We start from the raw sequence: 16106 nt of genomic DNA, 5'->3' as shown, positions 1-16106 counted from the left end.
TTTTTTATTTGGTTTAGAATAGTACAATAGTTCTCAGACTTGAGCACGATAACCTGGACAGCTTATAAAAACAGATGCTAGACCACACTTCCAGAGATCTCAATTCAGAAGGTCTGGGGGTGGGGCTGGAGGGCATATATTTCTAAAAGGTTCCCGAGGAGGGAGACACTGATTATTGGCTTGGAGAATAGATTTTGCAAACTCAAGAGAGCAGCAAGCCCCACATAGAAGATAAGACTTTATATACTAAGTTTGCTTGTAACTGTTAGCAATTTGAATGTACATTAGGTGATAGCGGCAGTGAAATGACTCTGAACTCACTTGGAATCCATTTTGGTCACTTTCTTTGTAAAAAATTCATCTACACCTTCATCCACTCTCCCCATGAGACCGTTCTGTTCTCCATCCTGGGAGACTGTGGTGGCAGCACAGACCTGCAATGCAAATGAAATCTCACGTTAATTCACACTCACAACTCAGCACGCACGTGTTGCTGGCTTCGAGGTGCTGTGTCAGGGCCACGGGAAGGATGAAACTCATGAAAATAAGGTCATGTAATCTACTGGAATCGAAGCCACATGTACAGCCGTAACAGGAAGAAACAAAGTTTATGTGTATCCTATAAACCCATGCTCAGCAAGGGTTTATGTTGCTGGTGTATCAGAAGCTCAGACCCACCAGGCTGTGAAGAGGCCACTTCCGTGAAATGCTGAAAACTGAGCGGACCACATGTAATAGACAAAGAACCCTTGGATATATGAGTGATGGGGACAATTATTTTTATCGATTGGAGCGAGATTCTCCTATGTATTACGACTGAGCAGAGAGTCAACAAAGTTCTGCCATTCAGCTACAGCGAGAAAGAAGCTCGTTGAATAATTTTTATTTTGACTACAAAAGATAAAGTAGTGCAGAGCTTGCTGTACAATCATTTTTCCTTTTGGAAGAGAGCAGAGAATGGGCTCTCGACAGCTGCAGTAACCTCTATGTTGATAAAGATTTTCAGAGTTTACGTGAGTTTTGCACTGTGTTATTTCTCTCTCACACCTAGCTTTTGAACTAAAAAGACAGTCTTCTGCTAGTTCTTTGTAAGTCACAGATCAAATATGGATGGACACCCATGCAGGCATCTGAAAGATGAATGAAGAAGGCTAAGACCCCAGGACTTGTGGTCCTAACATGGGGTCTTCTTCTAGCATCCCTGAATGACTCTTCTCTGTTTAAAATAAAAACTTATTTTACTTGTATAACGTCTCCCCTTAGCCCTTTTCTTTTTCTGCTTTGAAGCAGGATTCACAGCTGGCACACGAAGTCTCTCTGGGGATATGCAAAGCACCAGCTGGTTTCAAGGATGGGGACCCAGAGCTGCACGAAACCATCGGCTGCCCTGCAGGCCAGGCCAGGTTCTAGGCCTGCACGGCACTTTGCAGACCCCCATTCCAACCCTGTCGATAAAGAGATTGAGAGCTGAGGGGTGAGAGAAGCCCAGATCACTGCAGCTGTTAGAGGAAGCAGGAGAGACCAGCCTATGAGAAAAGCAGCAGGAAACTGCAGACAGAGATGAAAGGTCGTCTGGAACAGTTCAAGGCCAAACACACATGCTGCCTTAGCTCGCTGTCTAGCAAAAGGAAAAGGCTTGATTCCAGTCTTTTCTGTCAAGGAGAATAAACGTCAGACTGGAAGAGCAGCACTGCTAGTGGAAGAGAGGGCAGACGCCTCAGCCTGACCAGCTCCCGGAGCCCATCACACTGCAGAGGAAGCTCGATGGATAAAACCCGAAGCCGCTGTTGCTGATGTCTAAGAAACAAAGAAGGCCAGGTATATGCGCAGGTGCTAAAAGGATAATTTGTGACAGTGAGGAGGGAAGGCAATTCAGACCACCCTCTGCTTTGTTATTAAGGAGAATGCACCAGGGGAACACAGAGGCGCCGCACCTGCATTTTGATAAGGCAGCTGCCAGAATGCTCACTATGTCTTCATAGGCTGGTGCAAAGAAGCGGGCAGGGAAGAAGTGAAGACAATTAGGGGCACTAGCAACTCTGTAAACAAATGCACCCAAGACGTGCTCATTAGTAAGCTGAATGATCACGAATCTTACGTGAATACATTAGCCCTAAGAAACATGTGAAACTGATGAGCTAAGAAAACAAGCCAAGACATACGGAACCCCAAGGAAATAAGATGAAAGCAGTTTAAGACAAAAACCATGGACCTGAGAGGAGAGCTACACTAAAGGTTGATTCTTTGAAAAAGTCTAATAAAAAAGACGACGCAATTGACTAAGAGGCATAAAAAATTTCCTAGAAGTATAAAACAAACAAAAAAAATGAGACAGAGCTATTGATACAGGAGAGATTCCATATTAGGATAGATTTTTTTCTGAAAAATAAATATATAAATATATGATAGTTCACCTAAAAAATAGAAAAAAAATATTCTCTGGTAAGAAAGAAAGCAAAAAGAAATATTGAAATGTTATCTTTAAGTCATCAAAAGCTTGGTATCAGACAAATGAAACTGTTATGTGAGATTATCATTTTTAATTTTAGATAAATTGCCATAATACTAGATGTCAACTACTAAGCCAAGCATGGGAGGGAGGGATAGGGAGAGAATGGGGTGGGGATTGGGTGGGGGCTGACTGGGAAAAGTGTGCATGTATGTCTACAAAAGCATGTATCCTACTATGATGTATGAATACAGTGTACCAATAAAAATTAAAAAAAAAAGCAACTAAATAAACAAGCAGACTAAGTCGGCAATAACCTAGGAAAATATACATTATTAAAATGGCCTCAGGAAGACTTAAGTAACCTGAATAAGATTTGTAACAAAAGAACCCAAATCCCTAGTTCAAACAAAAAACAAAACAAAACAAAACAACAACAACAACAACAAAACACACACACACACACACACACACACACACACACACACCCCTCTATGTGGGTACCAAATGCATGATGCACACAGAAGATACTTTGGGCCCAGCTGGATTCCCCGGAGAAAAACAGACCATCTCTCTTATATGTAAACTGTTCCAGAGACAGAAAAGAGAACAGGGCTTCCCAAATAATTTTATGAATAGGGTATAACTCTGAAACCCAAACCAGATGGATGGTCTGGACAAGGAAAAGAAAGAAAAATTATAGGATCCTCTCATTTATGTACATTGACACAAAAATTCTATTAAATATTGACAAAGCCTAGCAAGATGTTATACCACTACAAAAATGTGTTGATGTGATTCACCACAAAGAGAGACTAAAAGAGGAAAAATTATCAGTCTCAACAAATACTGAAAAATCAAATTAATCAAACACTGAAAAATCAAACCAAATTCATCTCTCATTGAGAAAAATTGCCAAAACAGGATAGAAGAAAACTTTCTCAACTGAATCAATAATGATAGAAATTGCTACACATCTATCCAGTGTCTACTGCCTCTTGTTTACTTAATAACAAACTCTTCACTTACTTGGACGATCAGTGTGACCCAATGAAGACATTTTATCTTACTAAATTCTCTCGCAATTAGGGGTAGAAATATGGCCAGTGAGATGGAGCTAGAAGTACACTAAGTCTTGTGGGTAAATCCAAATTCCCTGTATGAAGTTTGTTTAAAAAAATAGATTATAGCCAGGTGTGGTGGCGCACGCTTGTAATCCCTGCGCTTCAGAGGCTGAGACGGGAAGATTGCACAGGTTCGAAGCCAGCCTCAGCTACTTAGTGAGGCTCTCAGCAACTTAGTGAGACCCTGTTTCCAAATAAAATATAAAATATAGGTCTGGGAGTGTAGCCCGGAGGTAGAAAGCCTCTGGGTTCCTCCCCCAGTACAACAACAACAACAACAACAAAATAGATTATAGTCTATACCTGAGAGTAAGACCAATACCAGTCATCTAAATGAGACAATCATAAAAAAGGTGAATGCAATCTACGGTTGAATAAATGGAAGCATAATCTCTAAAAGAAAGGAGGTGAGATAGCTAATCCTAAAGTCCTCTGTTTTGTCCTGGGTGCCACATTGCAATAAATGCACAACAGGATAACAAGATGTGTCAATGGACCTCAGAGAGAATCACATGTGGAACTTTAGATTGAAGGAAATCAATCTGAAGGATCATTATAATGGTCCACAAAATTTTCTAAGCCGGCTAAGTAGAAGAGACTTAAATAATGTGTACCACTTTAGAGGACAGAAACAAGATGGCTAAGTTAAACTAGAAAGCCAGATTTTTAACAGCACACATGAACATTTTGCTAATAATCAGTGTTTAGAAGTTGGCAGCTACAGAAAAATCATCACCATGGAGGGAATGGCTAGCCGATGGCTGTTAAGGGATTTCTAAGTACTTAACAAAGGACTGGACAAGAGAATTTCAAGATGCCTTCAGGCCTTGTGATATTGTAATTCAAAGCACATAGGATCAAATGTGGTTCCCAGGGGTCAGTCGATTTCAATTAAAATTGGATTGTTAATCATTGGCCACGTGGTGCAGGGCTATGCCAAGAGCAAACGGCACATGATCCTTGGTCCCATGCCACGCAGGTGGGGCCACTGTGTGCAGATGACGGGCATCTGGAGGGCAACAAGGGGCACACAAGTTACATCTCCTGGCTTCCTGGGATAATGAGCAGATAACCTTTAAAATTCCTCTATGAGGAGGTGGTTTTCCTGAGCCTTAGAGGCAGGACTCTAATCCTCAGTAGGATTAGAGTCTAATCCCTTCCACTCACTGATGCAGATTTTCCAGTGGGTTTTTCTTAGGAATAATCGTTCACCATAGTCAGGACAGGTGGGGATAAGGAGGCTGGCATCTGAGGTGCCCAGAGCCCAAGCTGACTTTCCGCCATCCCTGCCAGGCATCATAGAGTCTGCTGGATGCCCAGGAGGCCAAATTTTGACTGGTGATGCTCACTTAAAGATGGACTTCATCACCTTCAGACCTGGCCCGTGAACCCTCATGGGTGTGACCTCAGCGTTTTGTCATCCTCCAGCCAAGGAGACAGAATGCCAAGGACCAAAGAGGAAGGTGGAGCCACAGATGAGAGCAGCCGAGTCCCCAAGTGATGGCTATGGCAGCCCAGATCACAAACATCCAGGATGGTGCCGGCAAGAGATTCCTTCCAGGGCATCGAGACTCCGCGACCAAAGTTCATCACACTCGGCGGCCAGTGTCATCCTTCCGGACACATTCCGCCCCTACTTCCCATGTTGTGCTCTTTCATAAGATGTCAGAAGACTCTGGTGCCTTCAAAGGCGGCATCTCCACTCTTAATTTACTCACATGAAACTCTTTACCCCAAACCAAAGACTTCCTGAAAGTCACTTCAACTGAGAAAACAAGCTTGAAGAATTTTGGTAAAATGATCTGACTTCTCAATATAAGACCCTCATATTAGTGAGGGTCACCAAGAGTGGTATCGAATCAGACTTTTTCCTCTTGCTTTTTCATTTCAGTGTGGGAGGAGGAGGAGGAGGAGGAGGAGGAGGAGGAGGAGGAGGAGGAGGAGGAGGAGGAGGAGCAAATGCAAACATATTTATAATGTAAAGACACTAGTGCTAATAAACACTAAGCCTCACTTTGAGAAGTGATATTTGTATTGAATTAGTATTGTGTACTTTTAGCCCATTTATTTCTCAAGGCAGTCCAATGATGTAGGCAATGCTGATAGTAAAGGAACGAGAGGGCTCTGCCTCAGATCAATCACAGACCTGGTCCACATATACCTGCTAAGAACACCTAAAATGTCTATATCCATTATCCATAAAATGTCTGATGATTTAAAATAATTGAAGTTTGACCCAAGATTAAATTTTTGTGCTTACTAAGTTTCTTTTTTCTTTCTTTCTTTTTTTTTTTTTGGTGGTACTGGGGGTGGAACTCAGAGGCTTTCTACCTCCGGGCTATACTCCCAGACCTTTTTTATATTTTATTGGGAAACAGGGTCTCACTAAGTTGCTGAAAGCCTCACTAAGTAGCTGAGGCTGGCTTTGAACCCGTGCGATCCTCCTGTCTCAGCCTCCCAAGCGCCACCATGCCCGGCTACTAAGTTTCTTTTTAAAAAATTGCTTATCTACATGTAATACTTATATAATTTTGAGTGTACATTTTTGGCACAGAAACCAAATGTTACAGTTTGACATTTGTATGTATGTGTGGTACTGAGGATTGGACCCAGGGGCAATCCACCTTTGAGCTATACCCCCATCTCTAGTTAAATTTTTAATTTGAAAATGGGGGTTACTATGTTGTTGTGGCTGGCCTTGAACCTATGACCCTCATGTCTCAGCCTCCAAGGTACTAAAATTAGAGGCATGTGTCACCACACCCAGCTCCAATGTGGCTATTTTTGACCCAGCAGGAACATCTGAGGCAGGGAGATACCTGAGCAGGCAAAGTGTGGCGGAGAGGCTGCAGCCAGCCAGAGGCTGACGACATGGGTGGCAAATGAAACACTTAAAAGGCCAGACAGGAAAACAAAGACAGTGCCGGAGAAGCAGAGGAAAGAAGTGTGACTCAGAGGCTGCCAGAGGGCCAGACCCTCCGGGCCAGGTCAGTGCCTGGAGTCAGGTAGGATGTAGCTGGCTGAGGAGAATCCCAAGTTGGGATTCAGTCAAGAGCCACCTAGCAGGATGGTTCTGGGGTGAGTAAGGATGACAGGAGCTTTGGGTGGACTGTAGAGAGGTAAGAATAGAACCAGAACCCTTGTCAAGAAGCTTGCTGCAAAGGAGAGGGAAGATACAGGGAGAGAGGCCTGGGCAAGTCACACTGGGCTCCTATGTGTGTGTGATGCAGCCCTCCCCAGGCACAGAGCAAGTTGAGTGCTGGGGGCACAGAAGGCTCCCACCAGGGCCTGCTGCACCGTGTCCGCCTGCAGGTTCCCAGCAGAGAGCACAGAGCTGGGGGGCATGAATGCGCCGCTCCCAAGGCAAATGCAAACAATTCCTAATTACAAATAAGCTTCTCATAAGCTGGGTGTGGTGGCGCATGCTTGCAATCCCAGCATTTGGATCGAGGATCGAGGTTCGAGGTTCGTGGATCAGCTACTTAGTGAGGCCCTTTGCAACTCAATGAGACCCTGTTTCAAAATAAAGAATAAAAAATATGGCTGGGGGCATAGCTCGGAGATAGAATGCCCCTGGGTTACATCCCCAGAACCGCAAAAACAAAACAAAACAAAACAACAACAACAACAACAAAAACAAAACTCCTCAGTAGTTATTTCATATCTTTTCATCCATACACTGTAAAATGCTTTAGAGGTAGCCTGCTGGTCTCCCCCAGGTGCCTTAATATATTTCTAGGGACCTCAGAGAGAACTTTGAAGAATTGCTGAGCACCAGGGCAGACGCTTTCCACACATACCACAGGGAGAGGGTCTAGAGCCTGGGAGCTCTTGTGATGTGCAGAGCGCTCCGGAGACTGAGGAGGTAGAGCAGCCTTGCCCACCTGCCCGCACGCACCTACCGCTGCCCGCACCTACCGCTGCCTGTGTGGGCTGCTGTTTCTTGTAGCGCTTTGGTCTTAACTTGGTGAAGTGCTCCAGCTTCTTCCCCTCTTCCGAGGGCAACTCGGAGATAAACCCCGAGCTCCGCTTCTCTTGCCTGACGGAGGGGAAAGGTGGGTCTTCTATATGAATCGGCACTTCTTCCAGGGCTTTATCCAGGTCAAACTCCATTTCTAAAATAAAACCAAGCCTGAGGCCAAAGAGCAATGCACACACAGGGAGAGGAAATTCCCAAGAGTAGCCACAGTCTATCGAGGAACAGCAAACCCCCATTCCCAATCACTTCTTTCTCAGTAGTTACCCAGAAAGAGAGGGTCCCCAAGGTGGTCTGAGACCCTTGCTGGGTGGCGTGCTTCCCAGCTACAGCGGATGACCGGCGCGGACACTCACCAAAGGCCCTGGAGACTGGCCGCAGCATTCGGCTGTGAATACTCTTCCTTTTGGATTTAGGCGTCATCTAACAATAAAATAAAGAAAACTTTTAGACAGGTAGTTGCAGGGAACATGTTCCCTTTCAAACTTCAGAACATTCTGGATCAGTGGATTAAATGCAGAATTCATCTCATGTCTTTAAAGGATGGCTCAGTAAGGGCTGATAGACTGAACCGACACATTTCTAAGTGTCTCGTTTTCTCAAATGACACAGCTAACTTCCTTTCTTTGTCCCCAGCCCTAACCAGCTAAAATCTATCCCTATAGCTGAAAAGAACAATGCATGATACAAATCTTGACACCAAGGTGAACATGAGGGTGTTATAATAGAAAGAACACACAAAGACTGTAAAAATCAGCCACAAAAACTGAACACAACTATGCATGACTGCAATCATCTATGGCCATGCCAACATACTGAATTGTTTGTATATCACATTAATGGTTTAAGCAGTTTAACTCTTCCTGTTTCATAGTTTGCCACCAAAATGTGGATCTTTCTATAATGAGTAATGACTGATTAAGAAAAAGTGCCATGACTCAAGAATCCATCGGCCGATCCTTCCCAATAAGATGTCCTGGATTCTGCAAGTCCTTTTTTTTTTTTTTTTTTTTTTGTGGGTCTGGGGATGGAACCCAGGGGCATCTGACCTCTGAGCCACACCCCCTGCCCTATTTTTATTCTTTATTTTGAAACCGGGTCTCACTGAGTTGCGGGCGGCCTCACTAAGTAGCTGAGGCTGTCCGCGAACCGTGATCCTCCGGTCTCAGCCTCCCGAATGCTGGGATTACAAGCGTGTGCCACCACGCCCGGCTCTGCAAGTCCTTTTAAAAAGAGAAAGAAACCCAAACAAAACAAAACTTAGGAGCATCTCCCCAGCATCAACAATCAGCTATTTATTGCATAACATAAAAAAACAAAGAAAGTCAAAACACATACACAGAAATGTCAGAAAGATCTTTTCTTCTTCTTCTTCTTCTTCTTCAGTAGGATCATACACTGTCAAAGCTGAAAGGAAATTGTCCTTGCCTATACAAATAAACTAAAGGACAAAACCAACTTGCGGAGATGATAAAGAGTAACATCCAGAAAGGTCAGCGGAGGGACTGCAGAGATTTCTGAAACACTTCCATGCTGGAAATTTTTGAAACACTTTCATACCAGAAATCTCATACTGGAAATTGATGTGTGCATAACTTAAGAAATAACATAATTGTAAGAACTTAAGTTTGTAGACTTTCATTTAACAGACTGTTATCTAAAGGCTTCCTCAAAAAACGCATGTGGTTGAAAAAGTCCTTTCTTCATAGACTAAACTGGTTCGCAATGACGATTAAAAGCAAATGACTTCAGTTTTGACTGTTATAACAGTTTTAATAATAATAGCACCCTTTCGATTTTTTTTTAGAAAAAAAGGAGAGTAGAACTTATGAGCAATTTTATTTGATTCCAGAATGGTCTTCCTGAAATACACACATCAAGGTGCTGAACTGGATTTTTCAAGGCTGTGTTAAAGGTGGACAGTCTGAGGCAGGGCTATTTACGAAGCAACAAGTTCCACATGTTGAATAAATTGCAGTCAACAGAATACTGCTGGAGGGCGTCCAGTCTAAAGGAACATCTTCCCCAGATGGCCTTGCGTGGGCTAAGAACTGTGGCCTGGAACTCCAGTCATAAGCGAAACCTCTGGAAATAATTCCCAGGAGATTCAGCCTACCAAAATAGAGGCTGTACTTCCTTGAGAAAAGTTCAAAATTCTATGCACCCGTGCATACCATAGTAGAGAAAAGAATCAAGAAGTAGCCTGGGATGAAATTTCCAGCCAATTTCACTTAGGTAGTCACATACAAAACAGGATAGATATTTAAAAGTGCATGGACTGAGGATATCTTCCAATTTTTTTCCCTGTGCATCCTGTTTAGATTTTATAGAAACAGTATTCAATAGCTAAAATAATCTGACTCAAAATTTTCTCGTACTAAAGCCTTAAAAATAGATATAAAACACATATAAAATATATGCAAGTTATAACATTTCTAAACATGTGAAAAGGAATATATAATTGTGTATGTATATATAAGACTAGACATATTTTATAGATATAAATATATATATATACACACACACACACACACATATATAACTATCAACCAGGCCAGTTTCTGTGATTGATAATAAGAATGCAATGGGTTCCAATCTCTCTCATGTGGTTTGTGCATAAGAATGGGAAAAGGTATTTTCTTTATCTTATAGTTTTCCTCCTTTTCTTTGGAATGTTTCCCCCTTAGTTTTAGAGAAAATAGATACTTGCTCAATCTTATGGGCTTATTTCTACAATCTCATTATATATAAATCTAAAGCCAGAAAAGACGTAAGAATGAATGATGATTGTGCCCACAGTGTTTCTTTAAGAGTATTCAATGTTTTTTTTTTTCCAAAAATCTGGTTTAATTCCACCTTCCTCTTCCTTCACAACTGTTGGGTTGATAAATCTCATCCTTGGGGGAAAAAAACAAAACAAAACAAAACAAAATCTGGTATTTCCATCTTTTTTTAGGACTGTTAATTCTCTTCCCTTTTTGTAGCAAAATAAAAGGATTAGTTTCCTCAGAGTGTTTCTCTGTCCTGATTGACCTTCCCCAGACACGTCTAAGTATTTTGTGGGCCAGGGAAATCACAAACTGCCTGTCAGATGAAGGGGTCAACGCTCAAGCAAAAGAGGGGCATGTTCCAAAAAGAACTTTCATAAATCAATTCCTGGCGAACACTATTAACAATTACTTTAAGTCTAAACAAAAACTAATTCATGCTTAAAATGCATTTTGTGATTAAGAAGCAATTTTAGTATTCATATCCTGAGGAAATATGTTAAGCCTTTATTTTAAAAGGAAAGCCCTTAACACAGGCTTCCTCCTTGTCCTGATGTCATAAACCATCAATAAGTCTCCACCACAGCAAACAATGTGAACAAAGTATCATGGCTCTATTTTTAAAAAGCCTAAATGTGGTATCAAATCTGCAATACTCAGAAATATTACTCATATGACCCAAGTTTTATAATGGATTTTAAGCCATTTTGCATGTATGTAGCTCACGAAGATATCTTCTTTGACCACAAGTTAAAAACTAATGTAGGAACCTCATAAATTACACAATATTTTTTCCTGTCAAATCCATTTTTAACATACCAATTTTCTTTTAAAGAAGAGTTAAATTGCTTATATCACCATGAAAATAGGATTAAGGTGGTTTCCTTAGTTGTTTTTGCCAAGTCTGCACAAAGAATAATAAATAATGCTTTCACTCCAAGCTCAAGAATCCATAATTACTTTTTCCCCTCCCAAAGGCTTAAAAAAAAAAAAAAAAAGTTGGGAAGCAGCTTAGGAAAACCTTCCAATTTAAGAAGAAAATGATAATTCTGATTTTCTACAATTCTGGCTCCGAAACAAGTAATATGACATGAATCAGGAAACACCTTGGAAGTCTAAGTAAGCACACTTCTACTTTAATTATATGAGGGCTGAGTACCATCCCTGCTAGGGGCACCTACCGCCTGCTTTCAGAACCATTACCGGGGGTATTTTAAATTCATCGCCCGTTTCACTGGCTGGACCCACTTGTAAAATCCAATCTTGTCTCTAAACTGTTGCCTATTTCATTCCGGATCTGCAGATGGATGACACACTATGGTCTCCCAGGAGACCAGCCAGGCAGCGCAGAAGCAAACGGAGCACAAGAATGTCAACTAGTAAGGCCAGAAACTGCAGAGCCACCAAAAATACTTACACTTGTACAGCAGAGGGTCTCCATGCAGCAAAAAGAAAGGGGGAAAAAACATGAATGGAAGAGAGATAAAGCAACAACAATCACTAGGATAGGGGAGAGAGGGAGACACCATTCACAAAGAAAGAGAAAAGCTAAAATGCATAAAAAGCTTTCAGAGCAAAGGAATAAAGCAAGAGTGAGCCCACACCATTAATAGCTGAGGCATCCAGCCTAGCCTTTCATAAGCAGAAGCACAGTTACAGCTTGAAAAATTGCAGCACATTACGTACAGATATTATCTCTTTGGCTGAGTATGTCCAAAATGCCATTTACCAAGCCCAGAGGCATCCACCCCTGTGGGGACATGGACATCATATGTCCCCACTGCTCTTCAGGGGATGGTCACTTGGACTGTCTTGCCCATCAGTTATCAAGGCTTTTGAGGGAAGGGTGTGACGTTGGGAGCCAGCAGAGTTACCTATGCAAAGAGTCATTAAATACTGAGGACACCTGTACCCTGGTGGGGATTCAGAACACTTTATGATTTACCTTAAATTGCTAATTAATTGTGTGTACATGAAGGGGGGGGCATTGGGGATTAAACTCAGGGACATTCTACCTCTGAGCTATATCCCAGCCCTATTTTATTTTTTATTTTCAAACATGGTCTCATTAAGTTGCTGAGGGTGGTCTCAAACCTGTGATCCTCCTGTCTCAAGTACTAGGATTATAGGTGTGCTAGGATTACCGCATCAGGCTTCAAATTAATTTTTCAAACCTCATGGGTCATCATTGATGGTTGTTTGAACATCTTATTACTTTTTAAATTTATAAAAGAATTTTAATCAGGCGTGGTGGTGGCGCACACCTGTAATCCTGATACCTGGGAGGCTGACATAGTAGGATTGCAGGTTCAAGATACCCTCAGCAATTTAGCAAGACTCTTATCAACCTAGTGAGATCCTGTTTTAAAACAAAATAAATAAATAAATAAATGGCTGGGGATGTAGCTCCGAGGCAGAACATACCTGAGTTCAATCCCCAGTAACACACACACACACACACACACACACACACACACACACACACACACACATATGCACGCACGTGCGTGTGCACACACACATACACAGATTTTTTTTTTTTTTTTTTTTTGCTTGTCTGGGGGTGGAACCCAGGGGCATTCGACCTCTGAGCTACACCTCCTGCCCTATTTTTTATTCTTTATTTTGAAACCGGGTCTCACTGAGTTGCAGAGGGCCTCACTAAGTAGCTGAGGCTGCCTGCGAACCGCGATCCTCAGGTCTCAGCCTCCCGAATGCCGAGATTACAAGCGTGTGCCACCACGCCCGGCTATGCACAGATTTTTTTTTTAACAAAATTAAGATGATTTTTAAAAAATTTTTATTGGTGCATTATATTCATACATCATATTGGGGTAAAAATCTTGTGTGTAGGTACATGTACAAATCACCGATTTAACCCCTACCCAATTCCCACCCCATTCCCTCCCCAGCCCTCCTTCCCTTGCTTGGCTTAGTAGTTGACTTCGATATGTTTAAGTACATTGCATGTTTTAGAGAATTTCCTTCTTCTCCCCCTCTCATCCCCTCATTTAGGTTGTCTTGTTTGCTCCTCTATAGGATTTCTTTTTTCATCTAGAGTTCCTCCTAGGACCCATTTCTCCTTAGCTTTCACATATTCAGAATTTTTTAAAACAACAAAAATATCAATTCCAGTTGTAAAATGTCACTCTATGAAAGCATAGTGAGAGCATTTGGGGGATTGTTTCCAAACTTCCCGAAAACACACCGTGAAGACCATCTATCTACTTGGGGCTGATTTTTTTTAAGTTCATTTTTGGTTTGTATTTTTTGTCTCAGTTGTCCTCAACCTAAAATGATATGATAATACAAGGACCCTTGATCTGTGCATATATATGATGTGCCAGTGTCAGAGAAAAGGCAGTATAAAACCATCACCACCACCATCAGTATTATTTGCTGATCAGACGTTCCATCAGCAACATCTGCAAAAGGTCTCATCTCTTGAATTCTAATTTCATACTTTATTAGGCAATTTTATTCAAATATGATTCATTTTATGGCCCGTTAAATGAACATGAAAACAGCCCTGCTGGATGAAAGGAGAAAAAGTAAAAATATATTTTTTGAATTTTCTTGATCTGCCTGAAATAAAGACTCCCGCCTCTGTCTAACACATGTCCCCTCAGAAGCTTCCAGAAAGATGTGATTATGGATATATATGTATATATGAGAGTTAGAGCTGATGGGTAACCCCCATAGATCACTTTAGACTCTCCTTTTCTATTGAGAAGGTTAATTCAACACGACAAGTACTCTGTCCTGATTATACACCTGATGATGATTCTGAGTGAAGTGAGGAACCATTCGATTGGTTCAACTCCTAAAATGAGAGGCAAAAAAAAAAAAAAAAAAATCCTCCCATAAAGAGGAAACCATGGCAACAGACAATTCCACTTTTCAACAGAATGAAGAACAGTCTGCATTGCCTGTGCATTTTTTGGAGATCATCTTGCCTATTTTGATTTCAACCTCTCCCAACACACAGGAGGGAAGGAGCAGAGGCTGAGAGGTCGTCTATTTCCTAGGAGCCCAACTCAACACTTGGGACTTCAGCATGAGAAACAGGCCCAAGTCCTGGATCTGCCACTTACTGGATTCTGGGACTCTGACCCACAGTTTTGTAAAATCATGCCTTAGTTTGTTGGGTGCAAAATAATTTATTGTGAGGATTAAATAAGATAATAAATACAAAGTACTTCACACAATGCCAATCAATGACCTATCAGTGCTTCAATAATCAGTGACTATTACAGTTTGGATCTAAAGTGCTCGCCAAATCACACCAGTGTACCTACACCTCCCACACACATATACACACACAGTTTGCTAAACCATTTAAAGGTTGTTGACATTTGACATTATTTTTGCATAATATATTCTTACGTAAATTAACAATTATATAATATCCAATGTATACACTATAGTGAACATTCCAATTTCCCCAACTGTCCTTCAAACAAGTAACATCCTTCCCTTTTTTAGATCCAGGATCTGATGAAGAATTTGTTTCTTACATATAGAAACATCTAATCTCGCCTAGCAGCACACCTCCTCCCCCTTCTTCCCCCTGCCCCAGAACTGCTTTTCTTTTTGACAATACTGACTCACTTGAAGAATCTAGGAGGTTCAGAAACTGTCCCACATTCTATATATGCCTGATTCCTCATAATTAGATTCAGGTGAGGTGTGTGTGTGTGTGTGTGTGTGTGTGTGTGTGTGTGTGTGTGTGTGTGTGTGTGTGTGTGTGTATGTGTGTGTGTAGGGGGGTGTCCTGGGGGTGGAGCCCAGGGGTACCCTACCTCTGAGCTACACCCATAAGCCCTTTTTACATTTTCTTTTGAAACAAGGTTTTACTAAATTACTGTGCACTGGTCTCAAACCTGTGATCCTCCTGTCTCAGCCTCCGGGGGAGCCATTTCCAGCACCAGTGCTACGTGGGATGCTGTGAGCCACTGGGTCTCCACGGGTGATGCAGGTAGGTGGACCCAGTACCTGCGGTGATACTGTGTTTGATCCTTGACTAGGATAGGGACTTCCTGCTAGCTCCATCCAGAGGACCATAAGTAACAACTCTGTGAACTGAGACTTCTATAGCACACAGGAAAATTGACTTTTAAGGAACTACTAAAAATTCTGTCTTGAATTAGCACATACAATGGGAGATGCAAAATAGAAACTGTGCATGTCCTTCACTGCTCCCGTATTGTTAGCTTCCAATCCTCTGTAAAACTCCGTGCCTCTGCTCTCTGTATATTCTGAGTATTACTATGAACTCATGGGTTTTGTATTAATCCAATGTATTTTAAGCTCTTGTGGCATTACTCTTTCTAGCGCCAGAGTGTCTCAATGCAGCCCTTTCAATCTAGATTTTGTTTCCTTTGAAATAATCTCACTGGATTTAAAGCCAATCTTTGCTTTTTGATATAAGACATCCTCGGCTCAACTTGCATTTTTTTTCTGTGCACTTTAGAAATGGAATAGGTAATCTTTGTAAAATGTTCTAGATTATAAAAGTCAAGTATCTCCTACTAGATTTACCACCAAGTCAATGCTCAGATGAAACCCAAACTAAGTAATTTTTAATTGATTTATATCCTTGAATATCTAGCCAGACATTATTATCACACTAGTAGCTTACAAGATAATTCTTACGCATTTCTGTTTCAAGTCTAAGGTGAGTTGGGCATGGTGGCGCATGCTTGTAATCTCAGTACCTGGGAGGCTGAGAGAAGAGGATCAGGGTTTGAGGTCAGCATCAGCTACTTATTGAGGCCCTCCACAACTTA

The 16106-nt window shown here is 41.7% G+C and overlaps 1 protein-coding gene across 5 annotated transcripts in view; it reads right to left on the bottom strand.

Annotated features, from left to right (window-relative positions):
* The window catches only part of CARMIL1 (capping protein regulator and myosin 1 linker 1), a gene marked incomplete at both ends in the record, with an annotated part of 268378 nt that overhangs the window by 23716 nt on the left and 228556 nt on the right, over window positions 1-16106 (bottom strand). For all 5 annotated transcript variants that reach the window (XM_080710653.1, XM_080710650.1, XM_080710651.1 and 2 more), the window contains 3 exons: window positions 322-434; window positions 7492-7688; window positions 7906-7972. In XM_080710653.1, coding sequence (XP_080566779.1) covers window positions 322-434; window positions 7492-7688; window positions 7906-7972 — 377 coding nt within the window. The remainder of the gene's footprint in view (window positions 1-321; window positions 435-7491; window positions 7689-7905; window positions 7973-16106) is intronic.

This window comes from Muscardinus avellanarius (genome assembly GCF_963383645.1).
Source record: "Muscardinus avellanarius genome assembly, chromosome: 14".
Taxonomy (NCBI): Eukaryota; Metazoa; Chordata; class Mammalia; order Rodentia; family Gliridae; genus Muscardinus; species Muscardinus avellanarius.
This window is presented reverse-complemented; position numbering and strand designations above follow the sequence as displayed.